Source organism: Pseudopodoces humilis, chromosome 6 (genome assembly GCF_049639895.1).
Source record: "Pseudopodoces humilis isolate 2021_Gansu_Grassland_sample_001 chromosome 6, ASM4963989v1, whole genome shotgun sequence".
NCBI lineage: Eukaryota > Metazoa > Chordata > Aves > Passeriformes > Paridae > Pseudopodoces > Pseudopodoces humilis.
This window is the reverse complement of record NC_142205.1, coordinates 48,431,702-48,456,827: the sequence shown is the minus strand read 5'-3', so window position 1 is coordinate 48,456,827 and position 25,126 is coordinate 48,431,702. Positions and strand designations below refer to the sequence as shown.

Here is a 25,126-nt window from a genome sequence, read left to right as displayed (position 1 = left end):
CTGAAAACATAACCACACTGAATTGAATTACCTTCATTCAGTGTCCTGTTAAAGAAGTTTATTTTTAACAGGTAAATTCCAGTGAAAGCCAAGTTAAAGAGAGAAAGTCCCCTGCTGGAAAACTTTCAGGAAGAATTGTTCTCTCAGTTTATCAAGTCAGCTGAAGTATAGTAGTTGAGTTTCCCATTCAGAGGCTTGTGAAACATCTCATGAAGTAAGAGATGGTTGAAATAAATTTCCACATGGAAGAACATCCATCTCACTAATTTCAGTTCTCAAATGCAATGAACTGGGTGATAAAGATCACATTTGTCTGTAGAAAGGTAGCGGGGAGAAGTCCCATTCCAAATTTGTAGGGATTGGATTGGATACTGGTTTCAAAGACAAGAAGAGTTTACCTCATGATTAAAATTCTGGCTGGAAAGTTGAAGATAAGTAAAGGGAAGGATCTGTACCCTTGAAAAAATCAGGGGAGGGCTGAAAACAGTTGGGTAGGGAAAGTTATCTTGCTTTTTTGAAAGGTAAACACAGTGGATGTGGGAGAATAACGAAGAAGAGCTCTGAAATCAAATTATTGAGATAAAGAGAATTGAGAATTCTTGTTTGTGGATTGCAGCATTCCTACATTAATTATGTTGTTTTCACTTTAAATGGCTGTGCCTTTTGAAGCTTTAGAACAAATATTCAGAATGCAATAAATCATGTTATTCCAGCTGTGTCACTTGTTTCTTGTATCATTTGGTTATTAAGGAGGAGCAGTGGTGCAAAGTACCTGCTGTTAGATTTGCTTGGTTGTTTGATGCAACACAGTCATCTCCTATATGTGTATATGTGGCTTCTTAGGTTTTTTTTTTCTCCCAATTTAAGCCTTTTTCACAGTGGCAATTGACCTGCTGTGAGGAGAAAGCAATATGTATGCATATGCACACACATCACACACACTCAGAAGGTGCAGTTTTGTGGGTTTGGGCAAGTTTTAGCTGGATTTTATATTTTCCTCTTGCACTAGGAGCTAAATGAAGTTTCTTTGCTGACCTTTGAATTTTCACACTTACAAATAAATACTGTGAATTGAAAAGGCAAGCTTCCTGTGCCCCATTATCTGAAAAACGTCAGACAGTCTCCAGGGTGGAGACTGCTGTGGTTGATTGTGGTCTGCAGGTGTTGGGGTATCTTTTTATTGTAGATTTTAGTTTGCAGTACGATTTGTGGGAATTGGAGCTTATGCAGGAAGCAGGCATCTATCATAGCATGAACTTCCACAAAACAATTTTAGTCCTGTCATCTTCAAATGCGAGAGGTGGCAATCTCTGACCCACAATGCGGCTCATGTAATGAGAGAATGAACAAAGCTACCCGAGGTAGATGCTAAGCTTTCTATCTGATGTGAATGGGAAAGGTGCTTAGAAACTGGAGCAGTAAGGGAAAAGGCCAATTAAAGGTCACACAGTTATTGTTAGTGTCTATTTTCCCATGTCTTTTTAGGGTTTTAATCATGTTGCTGACTCTGTGGATTTGCATCAATTTTCATGTAAGAGAAAGTGTAGGAATTTGTTAACTTAGTAAGTCCTAAAGAAACAAATTGTTATTTGAAGGTAGGGCTCCCAGAACATTTTTGCTTTCTGTTTGGCTTTGGAGGGGAAAAACATAGTGAAACTGGGACTGTTTTCAGTCATTCAGGGGGTTATTTTAAGCAGCTGGGTTAATCTTTGTCTAGGCCCTGATAAGGCAATTAAGTGTGAGTTTACATGCACAAAGGTATGTTTACACATCTAAATTATAATCTGTTTATAATAAACTGGCTTAACATTCTGGCCAGAGAGAATGTCTTTAACCTCTCCCCCAAGCACTGCAGCCGACCTGAACACAAAAGATCTCAAGTAAGAGGCATCTGCACTTAGGATGTGAGAGAGATTATGTTTAATTCCTGCTTAGACATTCATTACCTTCGTTACTACCTGCAGCTGACTGGGTGGTATGTGGGTAGTTACCTTGCTGCTTCCAAATGTAATGTTCATAGAATATTGGAGTAGTTTGGGTTGGAAGGAACCTCAAAGATCATCTAGTCCCAACCCCCCTACATAACCTGCGTGGAGACACTTTCCACTACCAATGGAATTAGTAGTCCAGATTGTCCAGAACCACATCCAACCTGACCTTGAACTTCCAGGCACAAGGCAGCCCCAGCTTCTCTGGGCAACCTGTTCCAGCACCTTGCCACCCTCACAGTGAAGGATTTCTTCCTTATATCTGATCTAAACGCACCCTCTGTCAGTTTAAAGTCATTCCCCCTCATCCTGTCCCTGCACGTCCTTGTGAAAAGTCCGTCTCCAGCTTTCCTGGAGGCCCTCTTCGGGTACTGGAAGGTGCTTTAAGGTTTCCCTGAAGCCTTTTCTTCTCCAGGCTGAACAGACCCAGCTCTCCCAGCCTGTCTGCAGAGAAGTGCTCCAGCCCTCTGAGCATCTTCAAGGCCTCCTCTGGACTTACTCCAGCAGGTCCGTATGCTCCTTGTGCTGCGGAGCCCAGAGCTGAACGTAGCACTGCAGGGGGAACGTCTTTAAAGGCTGCTGGTTTTGTGTCATGACATTGTTCACTGCATCAGCCAAAAAGCCATAAATTGCTCTTTTCAAAATTTGAAACTGGAGGACTGATTCAGATGGACGTAGGAGGTTTATTTTTTTCTATATTGGTTCTAATTTTTACATCAAAATACTTTAAATGAAAAGTTTTCAGAAGTGATGCCTCGGCTCTATTTTTGCACTTTGTTGGAAACTCATGTATTGTATATGTGACCAGGAAGTGTGTGGCAGCTGTGAGGACACTGTCTTTCACCCCCAGAGTTCTGCTGGAGGGAGAGGGGTCAGTCTGAGGAACTAAAATAGGGCAAAGAAAATTGAACATACTGTTAAATTTGTCCTGTGGCTTACAGAAGCAGCTGTGAGATGCTTTGTTTAAAAGTTAAGTGTACATTGAGCTAACAGGCGAGTGGGCAGATGCCATTCATGTTAGCTCCTCAGAATATTTTATTTTTCTGAACAAGCATGTTGACCATGTCAACTGGAATGTCAGGATTTTGGAACACAATTTTGTATATGTGACTTGTGAAATTGTTAGTGTTTAAATATGAGACATCACAAGACAAGACTTTTAGGACCAGTTTTTATTCTATTTATGCAGAAGAAACCTGGCATTTGCACTCGCAGATACCTAATTAGGGTGTAGCAAGAGGGTGGGTATTTTCTGACACTTTGTAAAAAAATAGCTGGCTGCTGAGGTTTTCAAATTGTCTTCTGTAATATCTTCACCTTTCAGTAAGAAGTGTTTGACAAAAAATGTTACAAGTTATTTCAGTGATTTAAGTAACTTGTCAGTTGTTGATAATGTTATTTTTATTTTTTCTGTGGAACAGAAGTCAAATAAAAACATCTTAGTAGATTTTATTGTATCTTGAAGGTTTCATCATGCCTTGTATGTTGACTTTTTCCATAAAGATGAATAATAACAATGGCAAATGGTTGATGAAAATAATACTTTGCAGAATGTGTCTATGGCATAGTGTGATTGACTGGTGTTTTTTATCTTGCTGAAATCCTGTTGTATTAGGTGATGAAGTACAGCATTGGTGACATTGACTGCTGGTTATATATGTTATTAATTTTTGGCTGAAATCTTATGACCAGTTATTTGATATTTGCACAAATGCTACAAATAAATAGTGCCCAGTAAATATTTCTAAAATAGATTTACAGTGGTGGTGGGTGCTTTTATTTCCTAGGTTAAAAAATAGTTGTATCCACTTAAACATATTTTTCATTGAAGTCATCTGTGTATTAAGTCTTTCCTATTTCTCTGTTTTTAAATTTACATTTTCTGTTTTGTGGGAATGGGTGACTGTGTTGTCTTTGGGGATGAACAAGCAGAGTTGAGCCTCCATCAAGGTGAAGTACCCAAGTATTCCAATTTTCCTTTTGATAATTGCCTTTCTAGTTTCTGTAGAGGGTACATGGTGACTCAGTTTTTCTTTAATGACTTACTGATCTCTTGCACCTCTCTTTGATACTGCAGTAGGTTTTCACAGTTCTCTTTGCTGGAAAAGGTGGCTCACATTCACACTCACTGGAATATGAGGGACAGTGACCTGTTTCTTTGTTCTGATAGTTATTAACCTTATTTAGTGTCTGTTGAATGCAGACATGAGTCTCTTGAAATAGTCCTACTGTTATTTTCAGATAGTCCCTTGGGGAGCTTTATTTAGCAAGCTCAGCATAGGTGAAGTTTAGTTATTTTAGTAACATATACATGAAAGAAAATAATACTAATAACACTATTACTAACATCTTCTAATAAATTCTTCAGAAAATTCACAGGTTCTGCTACTGGCCCATTACTGGTCCCAGTAAAACTAAGCCAAGCTAAACTTCTCCAGTTTCCAGCACTTACATGTAGACCTGTGAGAAAGAGTTGTGATGGATGCTGTGCATCCATAATTGTAATTTTGAGCACAGAGTTGTTGTGTGTGTGCTAAGCACTTGTGGACCTCTAGAAATAAAGGTGTCCAAAATTAGTCAATAATTGATTCCTGGTTTTATTTACTTTTTGTTTTTAAATACTGTCTGTTTGTTCTTGGGCATCTTTTTTGCATTTAGTAATGCTTCATAAGAAAGCCATTAGGGTTCATTCATGAATGTTCATGATGTTCTTTTTATTGGATAGAAATGAGGAGTTTTGCTGTTTCTATGGTAAAGATTTTGCCTAAAGTCTAATGGCAGAATAGTGAGAGCAATGACAGAAACAATTCTTGATTTTAAGAAATTTTGACTTCTGGACTTTGACTGTAATTTTTAATTTCTTGGCAATAAGCAATGGAGAATCTTAGTTGTAGCCTATCTTGTCCTTACATTGCCCCTTCCAGATTCTGAGGAATTTTAGAAGTATTTTAGAAATCATTAATGTTCTGAGTAAAATAAAAAGTGTCAGAGATTGGGCTTTTATGTTTTCCAGGCTTCTCTATTGCTCTACAGTGGAAAAAGAATGGGGGTTCTAATCATGTTTTTGTGTTTCAGGACTTAAAATGGCAGCAGAAGATTCCTATATTATGGGAGTATCTGATCCCCAAGTAAGTGAATTTCTGTGTTTCCAGTATCCCTGTATTCTCTCCTAGCTGTCTATTTAGGCCTTCTCTCACATTGTCCTGTAATTTCCTAGACTTAATAGGGGCGTAGAAAATCATTCTGCATTGGCAGAAATCAGGGCTTTTTTTCCCTAAGCTGGTTTTTATGTGACCTGTAAAGTGCCTTGCCACTGGTCAAATGGCTAAAATGAGAAGAAAGGTAGGCCTGCTGAATTAAGCAGTTGAAAAAAATAGTTATTTTTATGCCCTGCATGCCTGTGACACAGTCTCTGAAATTTCTTCTGTGGTGGACATTGGAGTCTTTCTGAAAATAAAGTCCCTTATGTCCTAGAAGACCCTTTCGTGTACATTATTGTGATTGCATTGACAATGATGACTAAGATGTTCCTTCACTTGCCCAGATCCATAAGCCTAGCTCTTCAGGAGGTCTTTCTGATCTTCTTAGATAATTTCATAAATTACTTGAACTGTGAGAAGGGTGCTTGGGTGAAAAGTTTCAATGAAGAACAGATGGTTCCTACTCACCTTAATTTTCAAAAGGCAACTATTTTCTCCTTTATGCTTGGTCCACCTTGGAAGAAGATAGATTTATACCTGACAACAGTTAGAGTAAGTTAAGACATGTCAGAGTTTAAAAAAAATAAAATTGAACTTTAACCTGGATGTACTGTTTTCTTGCACTAGAGCTTGTAAATATATTTACATAAGGAATGTAGTCTGGTGGGGTTTAATCAGAGAAGTGGAAATGAAAACTCGCAGGTTCTTAGCAAGGCCTTGTCAAGACATCTATGGTCAGATTTTCAGAATTTACTGTATAAGCTCTTTAGAATTTATAGTTGTTAGTGCATGTAAGCAAAATAGGTGTTTAGAAACTGCGCTGAGGTTGGTGCGGTCTCCTGATTCTGGTGAAACTTGGGTCGGTGCTGTCAGCTCTGCTTGCAGTGCAGTTGCCAGGAAAAATAAAATAACTATAAAATGTTTATGTAATTCAACGAGGTGTTTGCAGTCTCAATATTTGCAGAGAACTTTGAAGTTCTTTGCTGATAGATGTTTTATGCAACTATGTGTATATGTAATAATGAAGAGTATTTTCTTTCAATATAGATGTTTGCAGTGGATCAGTTCATGGGAATGAATGCTTTATTTAATAGTACAAATTACATCACTTCAGACTTACCACTACGAACAGGTAGGAACCCTTAGTATTTGATGGTGCTATTGTCCTGCTGATTCTTCCTGTTTCTTCTGAGAAGTTCTTTTCAGAGCCCTTTGTTGTTTATCAACTTGTGTGTCATAATAGTAGATTGCAAAGTAGTCAACTAGATTTTTTTATTACTCCTTTTTGCATATTTCTTCCCCTCATGAAACTTTCAGCAGTGAGGCAAATCGGATTTTCTTGTGGCTTGTACAGAAACTGAAAGTTTCAGCAGTTTCCCAGGTGAAACAAGGACAGTGACCAAAGAGCTTTGAGTGACCCAATTTTATAAATTACTTTGTTGAGGTTTTTTTTCTGAATTTGAACCTTCAGAGAGTTAACATGTTTCTATTGCCAGTTTGCAGACTGCAACATGTGCTTCTTTTCCTTTTGAATGCTGTTGCATTTGTTGTAGTAGTTCTTAAGGTGCTTGTTTTTTAGTAATAAAATGTAGAGAATATTGACTTCCTGTACCATTCAAATGTGGTTTTTTCTTCTCGCTGTCTTCTCTGTTTCCTGTGAAGTGGCAGTGTGGTATTAGAAGCACCTGACAATTTCCTGAACAATAACACTAGTTTGAAAGCACAGACAAATTTTGCAACCACTGAAAATAAGCAAATAGTACTCTGCAAAGGTCTGATAAGCAGTTCTTACAGTATGCTTCCAGAGCAGTAAGAACAAGTACAAGTCTTTTATAGCTCAGTCAGTATCAGATGCTTGATCAACCTTGGTTCTGCTTATTAAATATTTTTATAAATACTACTTCTTACATGAAGTAGTATTGTTTTCTCCTGCTTAGTCTATTAGAACAACTGATACAAAAGGAAGAAGGAAATAAAATTTTATTTCACCTTGGGAATTTTTTCTCAAAATATAGCTCCGATACAGCTCTTTTACCATGACAGCTTTCTCTTGTTATCTGTTTGACTCTGTTGTATCAGGATGTAGCTGGTATCTTAGGTATTGCAAATCACTTTCTTTGGTTGAAAGTGCAAACCACTTCTGCTTCCAATATTTGATACACTTCACAGCAGTGAAGGTGTTAAGGGTAAAATTAAGTCAGCATTTAACGTTTTCCGTCATAGGTAAAATTACACCCTAAAGTAACAGTAAATATAGAATATTTACTGCTGCTTATAGAATAAAAATTAAAGCAGGCTTACTGTTTCAGTGTTTCCTTGTTTTCTTAAAAGAGTAGTAGCAAGAAGGGATTGAAAAACACATGGTACAGATAATTTTGTTTCAAGATAAAATGTTCTCATGAGCAAAGCTCTTGACAAATAAGGAAAAAACATTCGACAAATTAGTGTTGTAATAATTTGTTTACAGCATATTTTTATTAAGGCAGATAAAATTATTCAGTAAGATTCATCTGTGTAGGATTAAAGGTCTTGTGCATTGTAGACCAAGGGGTTTTTATTCCCAGTTTCTGTTGAAGAAATAAGGTTATTGAAATTTCCCTGTAATGAGCTCTTTTATGTGTACCTTTTAAGCTTACTCTGTATTCTTCATGCCAGGCTCATTCCATACAGATTATTCAGATATATAAAACTAATTTTCAGATAACTATGTCTCATCTAAAGTAGAAAACAGCTGCTTTCAAAACCATGTCAGGGAGTCAAGGATTCACTGAGTGCTGCAGCCACAGAAAACTCTTACTGGGCTAATTTGCAAAATTGATTTGAAAAAAGCCTTTCTTTCATAAGTTCCACTGCTCTTATCAACTGCTGCACTATAGGTGAAAAGTTCACTATGCACAAAATGGGATTCAATAAAGGATCGTGGATTTCAGGTTATTGCAAACAAAAAGTTAATCAAAAATTTTCAGAAAAGGTTGATCGTTTCAGCAGCATCTGATGATGCCACGGTTGGTTTGTTTCTTAAACAGTATCCCAGTAATGCTTACTTGCTCCCCTTCTTGAAAATATACTGCATTGTTAGTATGGACTGGCTCTTCAGTTATAAGATAATATAATAATTTTTATATTCTACTTTCGTGGTTTTCAAGCAGGGACTAATGATTTCTTTCTACTCAGCAAGGTCAATTAAAAAAGTCATGTGGGATTTTCCAGAAGTACTTTCAGCTGAGATATGCAGAGAGTGAAATAAAAGGATTTTTCTCAAGGACAGATGGATGATTAAGGCAGAAAGAACGAAAGACATTAATTGTTCCTCATGATCTGGCTGCGGTGCATACATCTTTCAGTCTGTGCATCCATAAATGCACAGTGTCAGACCTGTTACATCGGCAGACAGGTTTAATGTATAACCATGGATTGCCATGTTGTGCCAGCGTGGCTGAATCAACAAGTAGCTGGGGAATTTGGGGACTTCCTGGTGATAGATGTTCTGCTGTTACATTAATCTTTACAGAAACAGTAGAAAACCTTTGAGACGTTGGGACATGTATTTTCTCAACATCATTGCCACTGCTCAAGTGTCTTTGCGTGCATCTTTTTCTCTCTCATACGTCTGTTTTAAATAAAAATTAGGCTTTTTTCTTACTTTGGCTCTAAAGCTGTAGTAGTTAACATGGTTCAAGTTTTACCAGCAGAAGGGGCAGTACCTCATGAAGTCAGCCTCTTCTCTGGCTTGCTGGGAAGGATGCTGCCTTTGATTAGGCAGGTTAGGTACTGATCCTTAGTGGCACTGGGGATGGAGGGAGCATTACCCACAACATGTATTTAGCCAGAGAAGAAGCAGGTGCACATCAGTGGGACGTCCACTGTGTAGTCCAAAGTAATGGCCTACATTGGAGAGGAAATGGGCAGAGCTCTGAGCTAAACACTTTGTAATTTTGGATGTTTTGTACTCCCTCATGATGATCCAAAGCCATCTACAACCATGCAACGTGCCCCAGTTAGAGGTGGGTTTTGGAGCTGCGTAGTTGTTTTGGCTTTGAGAGGCTCTGGCCTAACTAGCTCTTGGCATTAAGGTGGTGTTTTTTAAAACTTTGACGTTGAAGCAGAGCCATCAGGAGCTGAACAGTATTGCCTGGAGGCTGTGAAAATTAATTTTCTGCTGTTTCTTTAACCTCCTCTGTCCAACCCTGTGTGACACTTGCTGTGAAAAATGAGAAGGTTCTAGAGGGAAAAAGAAGGCACTTAAGTTTTTTCATTTTCATATTTTTTCAGAGAGAGACAATGTTAGAGGTTCAAGAAAACCTGACCACCACCAAAAATGAGATGAGTGTTAATTTTCCCTGTTCCACAGTAGTGGCCCTAAATCTTGGGAGCCTGGGCAGACTTGCATACAGTTTCTTGTGTTCTTTTTAGATATTCTGCGCTCTTGTTTGAAAGAGTGAACCAAGGGAAGAAGTTAAGCAAAGTCTCATGTGCCATTTGCTTTAAACATCATGCTTTGAACACTGAAGAGCTGGGTTGCCAGGCTTGCAGGGATATCCCTGCAAGCCTGGCAACCTGTTTTTCCTTGATTTTGCTATGGTGGGAAGAAGGAATCAAGGGGGAGCCTAAGATGGGTGCTCCTTGGAAGTGTGCATGTGTGTGTGTGTGTGTATGTGTAGGGTGAGGCCTGTCAAGAGGAAGAAAGAATGCAAGTTGTAGGAGTATCAAGGGGCAGGAGGGCCTCTGACTCAGGCAGGAAGGAAAATGAAGAAACTTGGCAGTTGAAGAAGACGTGGGGAAGTGGGACTGTGACTCAGACTGGAGTGGCTTGCGAGTCAGTCTGTGGCAACCGAGGCGAGAAGACAGAAAAAGAAGCCCTGAAGCATGGCCAGGATGTGGCAGTCTGCATCAAAGCCCCTCCAGGCTGGAGGATCGCATGTTGTAGTTGCAGTTCTTGGCCTCCCAGCTGTAGCAGTGCCAGGCAAAGTGTGAGGAGTGCTCCTGTCAAAACCTGGCTCTTGGCACCATGAGAGCCATGCCTGTGTAGAGGCAGCTCCATGACTGTGTCCTCCAGGCTCTCTGCAGGCAAAAGTAGAACGTAAGTTATGCATTAAGTCCTTCTTGTGGCTGTTTAGCATTCAAAAAGGGGTTCCTCCTTAAACGAGGACTTGAAGCAAGCACCTTCCAGGTGGGAACAAAGGATCATCACAAACCTCCTTATTGTTAGTTCCTCTTACAAGGTGTTCATCTGCAGGTTCTTGCTCTTTGTCTGCTTAGACAAAGACATGCCTACTAATAGAAACAAAATATTAAAAACTTCTGTGTGCAAAACACTAAATGTGTTTTCCCCATGGGAAAGGATAAGAGAAAGAATGAACCACACATAGCCAATGTTAGGCTGTGTAATGTGCCTCTGGGAAGTATTTAGAGTTCAGTAAAAACAGCTATATGAGATCTTTCACTAAGTAAAATCCTTTTTATAATCAAAATAATATGCCATTTATGTCTGGATGTTTTCTTGAACATTGCTGGTTTATTTTTAAGTAGCATTTCAGATATTTTTATGTGCTTTGCCTTAGAATGCCCTTCTCTGTACTGTTATTTCAGTCTGGTTCAGATGCTGTACCAGAGAATTACTTAGTCACTGTTAAAGAAAAAAAGGAAAATCTTCAGTCATGGAACCCAAAGGTTAAAGTAAGACCTCAAAAAACTGTTCTAAATGCATTGCTATATGATTTGTATAATGTGGGTTAATGATAACAGATATCTAATTTAGCTTTGTACTTTTACACTTCATCTTTTCTGCACTTTACTAGTGATGATGTATAAAACATTTTGATTTTTTTATCAGCATATTTGTATGCTTTTTAGAAACTTTTTTTCCAAGAGGTCAGAATAACCACAGTCCTAAGTTTTCAATTTTCCTGGGTTTTCACAAATGCCATGCAAGGTGGTATGCCATTTCAAATGCCATTTCAGTGGTATGAAGCATTTTCCTTTAGTTTTTCAGTGCATATCTATTCCTCTCTTAGGAGTTTGAATTTCCTTGTGCTGAGGAAAAGCTGGAACTTGGGTCTGATGTGTCCTGGGGAACTTTTCCAACCATTTAGCCATTGGATAAAAACGCTTCCTTTTCTGGCTAATGTTTGAGAGAAAGCAGTAGTATTTTATGCTAACCCAACACACATGTCTTGAAAATGAATTCCTAAGAGGAGAAGAGCCAAAGAAAGTTGTTTGGTAGATCATGCCCTGGAGGCTTGGTTGAAAGTTGAACTACACACTGTTGTATTATTTCAGGTGCATTATTTCTGCCAATGCCCAGAAAACACATGGCTTCTGGATTGTTAAAGTATAAATTTTCAGGTGTCTAAAGCATGAGGAGGATTAGAGGTCTGTGAAGAGAGGTCTTAAATTTAAGTGCTGATGTATTGCTTTAACTCAACTCACCTCATCTTGACTCTCTTACAGACAAAAACTGAAACACAAGGCCAAAGCTAAATTTTACTCTACATCTTTTAAAGTTTCTGAAATCCAAACTGGTTTTCCTGCTTTGTAATGCAAGATGATGTGGTCTTGAGGCAATAATTTTTCATGAGTTCAAGTAGCACTTACTTTTAAAGAAAAGTACAATTGATGGACTTGGGAAATAATTTATCTTTAAATGTGAAATTGTTGTGACTGACATTTGCAATATAACTTCAAGATGAAGTTAGTTCAGTTGCTGAGTCAGCTAACTGCAGCAGCAGAATACTAATTTCATCTATTGTGTATTTATTAAAACTTCCATGTTGAGAGACGCTTGTTCAGTAAAGACCTGTGCTTGATTCCTTAGCATTAATACCTGTAATGGAGTAGAAGTGATGTTACAGAATTCCAACAGGAATATGGCTGGAAAAATATTATGTAGGTCTTCCCAGTGAAGCTGTCATTTGGGGTCTACTTTGAAAGCAACTGATCTTTTAGCATTGAAATACAAATCATCCTGACTGCTTAGGAAGAGAGGAGGAATAAATCATAGCTCTTGGAATGGTCATTTTGAGAGTGGCTTGCATTTTAAGAGGTATTTCACAGCCATCCACCCAGAGAGTTTTCCTTTTTAATGCAAATAATCTAAATTATCAGAGTTAGAGCTAAGCTTTGATCAGGTGATGAATGCTTAACTCTGGCGGCACTGAATTCTCATTGGATTTGGGGCCTACTCAAAAGCTATATAAACTGGTGAATTTTGCCTGAGGTTTGTAATAGGAAGTTAGCCACTGTACAAGACTGAAAGTTGTTTAATGAAGCCTTCTTTGAAAGATACAAATAGAATTTTAATAGAACATAATCCTATGTATTGGCACCGTGCTCAAGATGGATCAATATAGTCTGTATTTGTAGTCAAATTGAGTGTATTCAGTGTTTTTAGATGCTCAGCTGTATTTAAAATGTACTTTAAAATGTTCATTTTAAAATGAACACTGTATTTAAAAATGTACCTGCAATTACTAAAAGAATGTAAATTGTTTAGTCTTCTCAATTCCAGGATTTTTTTAAAAGCAGTTCTGACTGTTTGGGCATGTTGAGACAGCTTGAATTCCTTCTGTATTCCCATGCCTCAGAGCTTCCCATTGGCTGTTCCTTGACTTTCAAAAGCACCTATTCCGTAGGAAGCCCTAGGACCAAAAGTTGGTAGTATAGTCTCTAGAGCCCAAGGGGTTTAAATACAAAAGTTAACCTTAGCTCAAGAAACCAGACTGCTGTCAGTGGCAAGGGGAAGATCCTGTTCTTATTCACCATTGCAAGTTTTAACTGAGTGATCAGTTGCCCATTTAGACTCTCTGAGCTAAAATTAACTTTTTTGACTTAATCTTTCTATTCTTATTCCACTGGTCTTTAGTTGGGAATGACAGACTGCCAAGTGATTAAATAATTTATTGAAATTTAAGTTCTGAAGAGACTTAGATGCTTTCAAAAATTTTATCTCAAGTCATTCAAGAACATAATCTTACCCCTACAACTGATATATTAATTATAGTAATAGAAATAGTTTCTATTAATACTTTTCTTTCTTTATTTTATGTTAGCAGATGGACCATATCTTCAAATCATAGAACAGCCAAAACAGGTAAGTACAAGATTACATTTTGAAAATGTCTGAGGTAGCTATATTACTGCATTCAGCTTTGAATAAACTTATTACTTAAATAAAAAAGAGCACAGAAAACTCTGACCTCTCAGAACAAATGCAGCACTTGAACATGAGGAGTTTTAACTCTTACTCTTGTAAGCATTTCCTGTTTTATTCAGGAAAATATTTATAAAGTTTTCGTCTTTATCTCTCTCTGGAAGTGTCATAATACAAAAAACCCTAAGGGTTTTAAAAAATATGCCTTTCTAGTATACATGTATACAGTATACATGAAGTATACATGAAGTACACAGTCTTCATCTTAGAAGTGATTGTCACAGTACCCCAGTATTTGGAAACATAAACTAGTAGATCAAATATGGAAGATTTTTAGGATTTGTTTCATAGTTTCTGAAACACAAGAAGTTAAAAGTAAAAACACTTAATTCCCAAGTTACAGGAACTTCTGACTTGTGTTTTGTTGTTGTAAAGAAACGCAGCTGTCCTTTGAGATTCTTTTTGTTATGGTTGTCTGTTTTGAATAATCAAGGAAAAATGAAGATAAGTACTTGAATGAAACTTCTTTTTCTGTTATGTAGCAAACACTGACCTATGCTCCTCTGACAGCAGAGAAGTCATTTCAGTGCAGTGGTTAGTTTTCATGCAAGTGATGTACAAAGTAATTGCTGGGTAAAGATTGCACTGAAGTGTGCCTGGGTATTGTTCCCCTTTGACTGGTGGCACCAGCAGTTACAAGGATTCTTCCTGAAGCTGTTACAGTATGGAGGTGCCTTTCCTGTCTGTCCCAGTGAATTGCATAAAATCCTACTTTACAGAGCTGTTCAGTAAACAGGGGAAGACAGTGGCTAAAAGCTGTCCTATCCTCCTCTTGGTCTTCTGCAGAAGCATACTGCAATCCAGTCTTCCTGGCAGGAGGCGGTGGAGAACATTGGTTTCAATCACACACCAAAGACATTTTTGTGCTTGAGCATCCCTCCAGGAATAGGACTCTTCATCGCATCTAAGTGAAACAGCAGGGTACTGTGAACTCTTGGAAGAATATGCTGTATCTTCCTCATTGTTTTAAGTTCATCCCAAATCAGGCCATGTCTTTGCATGGTGGGGCCTGCAGTGCACAGTCGCTAAGGAGAAACCATTGTTTCCATGTGTGACTTCTCAGCAAGTGGCTCCTCTCGTGGTGTATCCATGTGGCAAGCTGGGCAGGGGTTTACAGCAGGGTGATGAGGGTGATCCATCAGCAGAGCGATGTGTCCTGACTGCAGAGGTTGATTTGCCTTTTGATCAGCTTGAGTTCAAGCTCATCATAGCTGGGCACTTCACGCACAGTACTCTGGGTCACCCAGTTCACCTTAGGAAGGCAATGGGTCAGGTCAGAATAAAAGTCATAAAAGTTTACATTTGCTTGGTAAACAAGTTCTTAGCCTGAAAAGTCTCTGGTGAGATAGGTATTGAAGCTACTGCTTATGGAGTAATTTTAAGGCATGTTGTTCACTTTCAGCTAATACAGACTTTGAATTCAGAGTTGTCTACTACTAGAAAGAAGCTGAATGATTCTTGGAAAAGCTACAACACTAACTGGTGCTATTGGGAGCCCTATATAAAATGGGGATTTTGTCAGAAATTGGAGGACTGGAGAGTAGGTCTGAAAGCAAGATTGAGGACCACATATTATATATTATTAAGTAGAATTTGAGTTACCAGACACCTTTGCTTCAGAGTTGCATCTTTCGTGCTTTATGGATCGCCGTGTAAAATAAAGGGGATGTTCATCAATGGAGTCAATGGAGAGCTGTGCTCTGGACTGGTTTTCAATATGCTGCAGTTGTCTGAAGTATATTTAGATGTCTATTTATGTAGCTGAGATGAAAATCAGCCAGAGTCCCCTGAAGCTTTTGTGCTGTTTCTGGATTTCACTCAGAGATACAGCTTTCATGCATTTTTCCCAGAAGGGGGAAGTGTTTCTGTTTCATCCCTCTACTTTCCTTTATGCTTTGGACTTCCTTATTATTTGTTTCATTTTGTCTACTTAGCAGCAGTCTTGGGAGAGGGTATCTGCTCTTGCATTCTCATGAGAATTTTTATCCTATTTTAAGTGTATAAATAGTTCGCTGTTTGAAAATATCTTAACAATAAAAAAAAAAAAGATGAGATTGCTGCTGTGTGTTAAAGTGAGAATAGGACAGGTTCTCCCACCTACAAGTTCAATAGGCTACAGTTCAGTGATGCTTTGTTAACCAGCACTAAGCATTTCACAGATGAACAATTGTAACTTTTCCATTTGGGTGAGTCTTGTTTGTGGGTGTGCATGCTCATCTTCATGTGTGCTATTTCTCTTTTAGTTTTGTTTCTGTACAGCTTTCAAGTTTCTTTTCCTTTATTCTACAGAGGGGATTTCGTTTCCGATACGTATGTGAAGGGCCTTCGCATGGTGGACTTCCTGGTGCTTCTAGTGAAAAGAACAAAAAATCATACCCTCAGGTCAAAGTAAGGACTTTACTTAATAAAGCATTAATTTTATGAAGTCACTGCAAGTGTCATCATATGTATGTGAATAGCACCTTACTGCATAGCAACATAAATTTGTATGAAGTTGCTCAGGACAGGCTACATTTCAATCCCAATGTTCAAATTGATTTTGAAAATAAAATGTCCTAAGATACGTGGGTTTGTTTTGTCACCTTTTTTATCTGCCAGCAGTTGAGCAGTAACTTATCTGTACCTCCTACCTCACTGGCATTGTGCAGACTAATGGAGCTCTTCCTTAAGATGCACTTTTAGTGAGGCTTCAGCTGCTCAGTTGCTCCATTTCCATTGCAAAGCATGAGTCTGCTTAGTTATTCCACTTCACTCTAGGATCCTATTTACCAAGTTTTCCTTTGTTTGCTGTTCATACTACTCTTTATTCAATATCTCTTGGGTACTCCATTCCTAGGAACATAATTCCTTTAAAGTCAATGTAGAACTTCTCATTTTAATAGGAACAGTGTTATGTTCAGGTGTTCACTGAACTTTTTTTGTGGGTTATTTTTTCCCCCCTGGAAAAAATTTCAAATATGGTAATCAAAGAAATGTTCTATGGAGGCACGGTATGCAGATTAGAAAAGTGATTAATCATTCTGGGATTGGAGAGCTGTCTTTGCCTATGGTTCTTGCAGCAATTTTTTTTTTTTCCTGTGGAGTCTGGAAAAGCTACTCTGTGTCTTTTCAGTATTCTTTTTAACTTAAATACAAGCCTTGGTCTTGTTATTGCATTACATCTTTGAACTGTTGCACTGCAAATTCTCATGAGGAACAGGGTTAATGTATTCTAATTCTTAATGTATTCTAATTCTGGTGCTCTCTTACTCCTTTATGGGGAAAGAAGGGGAGGGAAAAGTGGCAAGCAATAAACCTCTGCCTTGGTGTGTGCCACTCCTGGTCGTTCTCCTCAGTCTGTGTGTAGTTCATCTTGGGAAAGGCTAGAGTTTGGAACAGTTACATCTCCTAATGAATCAGTATAAGCATAACATAATGGAAAATAATCAGCACTGACTGAGGTAGCCTAGGCTGTTAGCTTTGTGAATTGAGAAGCCACTGGGAAAGCTGATTTCATATAGCCTTGCAAAACCCTTAGGAAAACTTTCTAGCCCAGGCAAATAATCTCCTTACTTTTCTGTTTCCTATTTTGACAGTAATGATGAACCAATTAATGAAATTTCACTGGTATGTTCAGATATAAAATAATTCACTTCGGTTGAGCCAGGTCTTTGGATTCCAATTCAATCTGTAATGATGATAACACAAATGATACTTAATAAAGGTGTAGTAGGTCACACAATAGCATGACAAGGAGTTATACAGGAAATGGAATTTCTCCTTGGGTAAACTAGAAAGCAGAATGATCTTTGGCTTTCCATTAAATGTTCTAATTTCATTGATCATCACTTTTTAATTTCATCTAGAGCTTACATATACACACACACACATCCCTTCCCTTCCCTGCCATCCTACTGTGTGCATCTGGGCTTTCTTTCCTAGTACAAATCCCCACATGGCAGCACCTGCTGGGAGAGGCTGGCAAGGGAATACAAGTAAATTCCTCAAGGCCATTGCTTGTTAGTGCCTGTTCTTGATTCAAGTGGTGCCAGTAAAGAGAGAAGTGTTTCACACGTTTTCCTGTAAGTCTTCTGTGTTTTGTCAGAATGTGCTCAGCTTTGTCATAACTGAGGGGAGCACAATTGAAAACTGCAATTTTTTGTTGTGTTGGGGGCTTTTTTTCTGTTTTGTTTTGATTTTTTGGTGGATTTTTTTCCTACTCTTGTGACTGTTTTCATTATAAAACCTACATTAGTTATCACAGTGTAGTGAAAGGACAGTGGCATGAGCTTTGGCTATACTGAAAAAAAAGGAAGTTTTGTGACAGATCTTAAAACTCTTGGCCATGGTGTGGTCACTGCAGCTCACATTGGGATCTGCTTCAAGCTTGGCCAACTGTCTCAAAATTTACTAGTAGCTACAATGGGATGCCCTGAAAAATAGACATCCTCAGTGCACAAAAAGCCATTGCAGTCTCCCTATTCTGTTTCCATAGGATTACATATTGGAGGCCAAAAGAAAACACATTTATGGGGTGTGACCTCTTGCATAATGTGGACTATTCCATTTTACCCTTCTTTTTTTTCCTCCCTGCACTTTCACTAATTTGTAATTTAGCTGAAACACTTCAAGGCATATCTCTCACATAAAGGCTGGAGTGTTGAAGACATTGCTATGTCTCTAAGTAAAATGTTTTGGTGTTTAATTACATGTTTAACCTCTTCTTGTATAGTGTATTAGTAGATGGTGTAGGTCAGGAGTTATTGTAGCAGTTCTGCAATGCCAGTCGTTACACTTGAAACAAATCTGCACTGGCCAGCAAGGTGGAATTGATGTAAAACCTTTAACAGAACAGTCCTGACTAAGGGAGTCTAGAGCACAGTGTATATTTTTCTATAATATCAAAAATGGGATTAATTTATCTTAATGATATGTGGAATTATGTTCCTTTGTTTAGCCCTGTCTTTGCTAATCCTAATATGTAGAAAACATCTTGCATATTCAAAGGATTCTACATAACTTTGCATGTCATTATAGAGAGCAGAGAAGTTGTAGGTAATAAATGTTACAATGAAGTTATGTTTCATGATTGCAACCTAAAATTCTTCATTTAAATTTCATTTTCATCCACTTAGTGTAAGTAACACAACGCTGAAAGATTTTACTGTCTAGAACAATTCAAATCAAAACTGCTGAGCTGCTTATACATCATTACTATTTTGTCCAGGGGAAAAAGCAATCAGTAGTATAAAAAGAAAGGATAAAACAGCAAAGTCTGTATCAATCACCAGCATATTTAACTATCTAAATTTTTTTATTTGTAATTTGAAATTCTGAATTTGAAAAGCTGAAAAAACTCACGCAGAAAATTTCCACTGGCTTTACACGTTTGTGTGTCCTGATCTGTTAGTGTGGGCAGATCTGTTTTACGCTGAAGTGCTTGATCCAGTTTTAGGTGTGACAAGAACTCGCTGAAAACAGTGGAGTGAAGGAAATGTCCTGAATTTTCATTTCCTTGGGGGCAAATCTATGTGGGTGGCTGCAATCTCTAGTTCAGTGTTCTTTGTGAGCTGGATGTAAATGAGCTCCAGCCTGGAGTTCAGAGGTGTGCCTGAGCTAAGGAGCACCATCTCTTTGCACAAGAGTTTGGGCATGGAACACTTTGGCTTGTTGATTGAAGCAGCACACCAGTTAGCCCTGAGCCCAGGCACAGCGACAGGACTGCCCAGCCAGTTGTGTCCGGGGGCTATCCCAAGTTATACCTTGGTTTGGGGATAAGAGTTCTTGAAATCAAGGATTTCAGCATGTTTACTTTGAGTTCAGGAGGAGAATTTCTGGAAAATTAGTCAAGTTACTTTGCTGATAAGCCTTGGTGACAAAAGGAACATATTTATTTGCTTTCCCCCATGTCCCCCCATAGGAATTAAAAGTTAAAAAATTACCTATCAGCTGAATTAAGGAATAAACATGAGACAAGGATTAAGCAGACTTTTTGGTATAAATCTTTATCCCTCTTAAAATCTGTACTGAATCAAATTCAGCCAAAACTAAATTCTGTGAGATCTGAGTTTTTTACTGGTAAGGTTGATTTGGCTGAGTAGGAGGCACTGAATCGCTTTAGTTGGGCTTGTAAAGCAAAGCACCTAGCTCCGTATTTTTGTCATTAGAGTGACCTCACAGTCAGAGGATCAGATCTTCAGCTCCCATTGGTTTAAATTACTTAATTTTCTTAAGACTACTAAGTAAGAATTCAGTTGCCTACACAATTTGTACCACATCAGAAATATTTTGTCTTTAATTACCAACTGAAAAAGAGATAGTGCTTTGTAAAAACAGGCTGTTTATAAAGAGTCAGTGATACCTGATCTTTGGAACACTTCTTGTTCATGTGTATTGAGGACAGCAGTAGTCACACTCTAAAGGATAGGCAGGGCTGCAGTTGCTCTAGCAAAGGGATTGGAAAGAAAACTAGGTGCTTTTGTAATGCTGGTGTTGTAGGTTTGACATGGTCTTTTCCATCATTTGCTCCTTTGTTGACCAATTGGTTTCGTTTCTTGCTCAGTAAGAGTAACTGGAAAAAACATCTTTGAAGTATGAAAATGTTCTTATAAAGTTTTTGTAAGGTTTTGGAACTTATAAAAATTGGCTGGGATCTGGATTGCAGGACATGAAATAACTGAAAAAACTTTCTACTCTTGTTTTGAAATTGACTCAATTTCAAGTTCACAGGGTCTTTTTAATCTTTCAGGAAAATTTCTCAAACAGAGCAGATAAATGTAAACCTGAAGCCTTTTAACTTTATCAGATCAGTTGATTGCCGCTTCAGTACAGGATGTAATCAAGTGTTACAGCTATACTCTGCCCAGGAACTCCTTTTCTTTTTAACCTTCAATTTTAATTTGAAGTTCAGTTGCTATTTTTTGGATCACAGCTCTGATTTTGAGCCATACAGCACCCACATGCTATCTCTCCCTCATGCTGAGTCTATTTGTGTGTTAAAACCATAATCCCTATTCAGCATTGTAACATGCCTTCTACCTTTTCAGGCCTTTGACAGGTTTTCCTAAGTTCCTGTGAAAAGCTGATAGTTACTTGTATACTTTAGTGCCAGAATTAATTCAAAGTTGTTCTGAAATTGTGGCATCATTCAAGAACACTGAAAAGTTACTTCAGACTTAATTTATGGTACATAAGGATATTTAACCACTCTGTTTTCTTAGGTACCAAGTTACCCTGAATGACTCAAAATCAAGTAGGAAAGTCTGTCTATAAGAAATAAAGGTAGAAGACAGTTCAGAGACATTCTGTTCCCTTTGCAGCATAGGACATCAGCCTGGATGACAAAAGTAGTCCTTTCTTGCCTTATGACCTACATAAGGTATTTTAAAATTTTAAAAGTCCTTTTGTTCTTCCCCTGAGAAAGAGAGACTGCGAAGATCATGCTGAGCTGAGTAACAGGGGTAGATTGAAATCTGGTTACCACTGCAGTTGTGTTCTGCTTTCAGAGGCTGGAAAGTCCTTGACGTGCAGCAGTCCTGCCTCCAGTTTCACTGTGGTTTTTACAGCTGATGAAGGATTGTCTTGAACTTTTCTGATGTGATTCTAGAACATTGATGTTATTCATAGTGAATATAGCACTGCAGGTATGCTGGGAACTTTGTAGTAAGGAAAAGCTTATTGAGTGAGGCGTAAAATGAAAATAATTTTTTTGAAGCTACCTTTTTGAAAAGTTAATTGTAGCAGTGATGGTGACACCAAATGTAGTCGTTTTTATTTTCAAATGACTTAGTGAAAGGTACATAGGAATTTTCTCCCTGCTGGTAAATGACAGAAATAGTCCAGCAGTGATTATTCTGCATCTCTGTACTGTTTCGGTCCAGGTTTCAATGTGGAAATAGGAGGGAACCATGAAAACCCTATGTCTTGTGTTTTAGAAAATGCTACTCGTAAAACACACATTATGCAGTATTATGCAGTTAACTATCAGGAGAGGGCTTTTGCACACCTGCTTTTTCTGGAACAACTTTTTCATAGTTGGGATTTTTTTTGCTTTCAGCAGTGAATAGGAAGGCAGGGAGGGCACGCATTGTACATATGCAAAGTGTTTCAGCTGTGATGGAATGGGTTCAAGAAAGGGGTTAACTGGAGTGAAGGAAGCTAGCAGGACTCAGTAATGTGGTGAAATCGAGGCAATCCCTCACTATCAGCATTTTATCAACAATATAACCTTAAATATTCAGTTCATCACTGATTCATCACTTTAATGTTTATCGTGATCCTTTAATACCTTGGTTGATTAGATCTGTAAGCTGCTGTAATACAAAGAACTTGGCCCAAGGCAAATTAGAAGAAAAATTAGAGGAGGAGGGGGAAAAGCCCAACATTGATAAAAGGGTTAATTAAGTGAATTGGAAGAGAAGGTAATGTTTGCTTTTTAAAAAGTGGGGTAATTTTATGTTCAGCTTAATTTGAAAGTGGTGCATAACCCATAACTGCCTTGGAGTATTGCTGCCTTGGAGTGAGGAAAGAAAATAAAGTTCTGAATAATATATGTAAAGCAAATAACTTAGCAGTATGTTATGTTATTAGTAATTTTAGATGTGTTTTTGAGGCATTGTTTTTTATTTAAAAGCTGTTAAAAATGTATGGTGGTTAGAAACTGTGGCAAGAGGAAAAAAAGGCTTTGTAGGCTTTCAGAATTGGGTATGTGAAAGAAGGCACACAGTTTATCATAGTTCTAGTCCAGTAAAATCTTAGGTGGGAATTTTACACATACCCTTGTGTACACTTAAGGGAGGTATTTACTGGACTGGGTAGTATGTGTTGATGAAGTACACTGAACTAACAAAATGCCTATTAATATAGAATTTATTCACTGTAAAAATCTCTACCTGAAGAGTCATTGTAATGTAGCCAAAATGTTTTATAACAATCATAATGTTTAAAAATAATTTTAAAAGTCTTTCTGGATTGGGCAAAACAATGCAGAGTTTTTAGTTTAGTACGTACATTTTCTCTATGCTTCTTAATGGGTAACAGTGTTTATTGTGAATTCAATATACTGAATGAAACTTAAGGAGAGCAATGTGGACTGAATGGGCAGAATGTAAAACTGAGATTCATGTTTTAAGAAACAGATGAGGCTTTCCTTTAGCTTTTTTGGTCAGTACTTCTGCCATTTGCATGTCAGGTTTAATTGCAAAAGAAAGTGATGATCTGGTACAGTTAGTTTGCCATTTGTATTTCTTGAAGAAATGCACACACATTTCTCCTATGTAAACTTGATTATACTTAACTGACAGAAAATACTCACCTGGAATCATTACTTATTCCATTTTAAAAATAGTAAGCAAACTATCCCACATTTTTTATATTTATTTACAGATCTGCAATTATGTTGGACCTGCAAAAGTAATTGTCCAGTTAGTAACTAATGGGAAATATGTCCACTTACACGCTCACAGCTTGGTGGGAAAATTCTGCGAAGACGGAGTGTGCACGGTTAACGCAGGACCTAAGGACATGGTTGTAGGGTAAGTCAGGGGACTACTCTGGAAACCTGAGCTGTGGGGGAAGCATCAAGACTATAAAAAGCAATACAGAAATACTACTAAGAGGCAACTCTGTGGAGCACTTGTCTCTGTGCTCTGATCTCTTGTTCTTTTGTATCATAAATAGAAAACTTACTGGTTTCTGTTCACCTTTGTAGAATTTGCTTTAAGCAAGCTAAATAAATTTAAGTAACTAATTTTTATTTAGAATATGTACAGTTTTAATCTCTTGGTGTGCAGTCCAAATTTGTATTGTAAATCCATGGTAAGTCCATTCTTTAAAATGCAAGTAAAAGTAATTTTGATCAGAGAAGGGATTAAAATTAGTGTTACCATTTTGTTACCTCTTCGGTCAATATTTTCTTTTTACTGAAACCTGTAAATAGAAATGGAATGAAAAGCAGTAAGAAAATATGATTAGTAAATTTGAAATTAATGCAGGACAGGTATAAACGTGAAAATACTGTATAAGTCAAACTTCTAAAGTTTAAAGCAGAAAGGTTGTAGTGAAATTGTAGTTGGCCTGTTCTTGTTTAATTTGAAATAATAATTGTTTATATCAGTAAATGGAGCTGAAGCTCCCAACCATGTTTTGAAGTTTAGATCAGGTTTCATGCTGGCTGTGAGTTTTAGTTCTGTGATCTCAAGAATGTCTTTGTTGGTGAAGATGATGAAGTTTAAAAAGCTGAGAAGGTTGGGAGAGAGAGATTTTTTTTAAACTGTAACTTTTGATGTCCAAGCCCAGTGCACTGACTTTACCGGGTACATCAATTTAAATAGCTTTATTTCAAATACTCCTTTTCATCTTGAAAAGTTTGGCTCATTTTCTAACCTGTCTTGTTTTTCATGAGATGTTTAGAACCAGCTTTCCTGTCCTCACTTGACCCACATGAAAATTGAGTTATTGTCATGTTTTTATACTTACAAATCTAATTGATTTTTAAATGTGCCAGCAGCTTTTTACAAAAGCACACCTTGTATTATGGAAATTTTCATTCAAAAAGACACCCAAAGTGTCTTGCAGAATAACCAGAACCTTGCTTAAAACATTTTATTTGGAAAATACTGCACTGTTTTCAGCTTCTTAGCTCGCTCTCCAAAGCATTTTCAACAGATGGAGCAGACTCTGATCAGTTGCTCTGCTTAACAAACATACATAATGACATACTGATGTCATTGCCAACACACAGCAAACAAAGTGTGACTAACAGATTTTCCAGTGTTTTGTAAGTTGCTTTCCCAGTGGAAGTCTGAAACCTCACAGATGACTACTTATGCCATATGAAAGTGCACCCATACGATTGCTGTCATATAATGGTGCACGTTTTACCCATTTTGTGATCTTGACTGAATTTTCCTTGGTGGAAAATTCTCCCTCAAACACTAATAGGGCCTAAGTAAGCCTGTAGAGTCCTTCTGTAGACTTGGGTTGTGTAGCTGCCTCTGGTAAGAGGAAGGCTGCCTGCTGCAGGTCTGGCCTAAAGCATTAAGAAAATACTTCTCCCAATCAAAATTTGGCAGATTTGCAAATCTTGGAATACTTCATGTCACGAAGAAGAAAGTGTTTGAAACTCTGGAAACACGCATGATAGATGCTTGCAAGAAGGGATACAACCCAGGACTCCTGGTGCATCCGGAACTGGGCTATCTGCAGGCAGAAGGATGTGGAGACAGACAGCTAACTGGTATGTGGAAATGATGGTCTGGTTTTAAAGGGTCTTTTATTAAAAACAGGCTGAGCTTCTGAAAACATAGATTCCTAGCTAGGAAAAGGCCTTATGAAGGACAACAGCCATGTCTATGGGCTTTTAAGAGGTGGTGCATTGTTACCATGCTTAGGGAATCTGAAAGGAGTCTGCTGTCAATGCATACGTGAGAATGGAGAAGCTTCCTTCCACAGCTGCCTGTACCAACCTCTGCACCTGTATTCCACTGCTCTTATGCTGTTTAATAAGATCTTAAATAGAGTAATTTTGCGTTATTGCAGCAAGACATGATATCCTTAATTAACTTAGGAACCTTCTTTTGAGAACACAGTTTTGTTCAGCTGCATTTCACCCATATTGCTGTGAAACCTGTGGTCTATGTTGCTTTTACATACTGTATAGAGGGGCCAGCTGTCTTCTTACCACTCTTAACACCAGGAATTCTGGTGTCCTTAGGGGTGGCCTTCATCCTTTTCACAACCTTTATAAATTG

At 37.9% G+C, this 25,126-nt stretch overlaps 1 protein-coding gene across 2 annotated transcripts in view; it reads left to right on the top strand.

Annotated features, from left to right (window-relative positions):
- The window catches only part of NFKB1 (nuclear factor kappa B subunit 1), a 57,072-nt gene that overhangs the window by 6,416 nt on the left and 25,530 nt on the right, over positions 1 to 25,126 (top strand). Inside the window, exons 2-7 of one of the 2 annotated variants that reach the window (XM_088057154.1) lie at positions 5,064 to 5,116; positions 6,236 to 6,320; positions 13,240 to 13,277; positions 15,687 to 15,785; positions 22,761 to 22,909; positions 24,449 to 24,612. In XM_088057154.1, coding sequence (XP_087913280.1) covers positions 5,072 to 5,116; positions 6,236 to 6,320; positions 13,240 to 13,277; positions 15,687 to 15,785; positions 22,761 to 22,909; positions 24,449 to 24,612 — 580 coding nt within the window. In that variant the 5' untranslated portion in view covers positions 5,064 to 5,071. Of the gene's footprint in view, positions 1 to 5,063; positions 5,117 to 6,235; positions 6,321 to 13,236; positions 13,278 to 15,686; positions 15,786 to 22,760; positions 22,910 to 24,448; positions 24,613 to 25,126 lie in introns of both variants that reach the window. The other variant, XM_014261844.2, reaches the window with a different exon arrangement.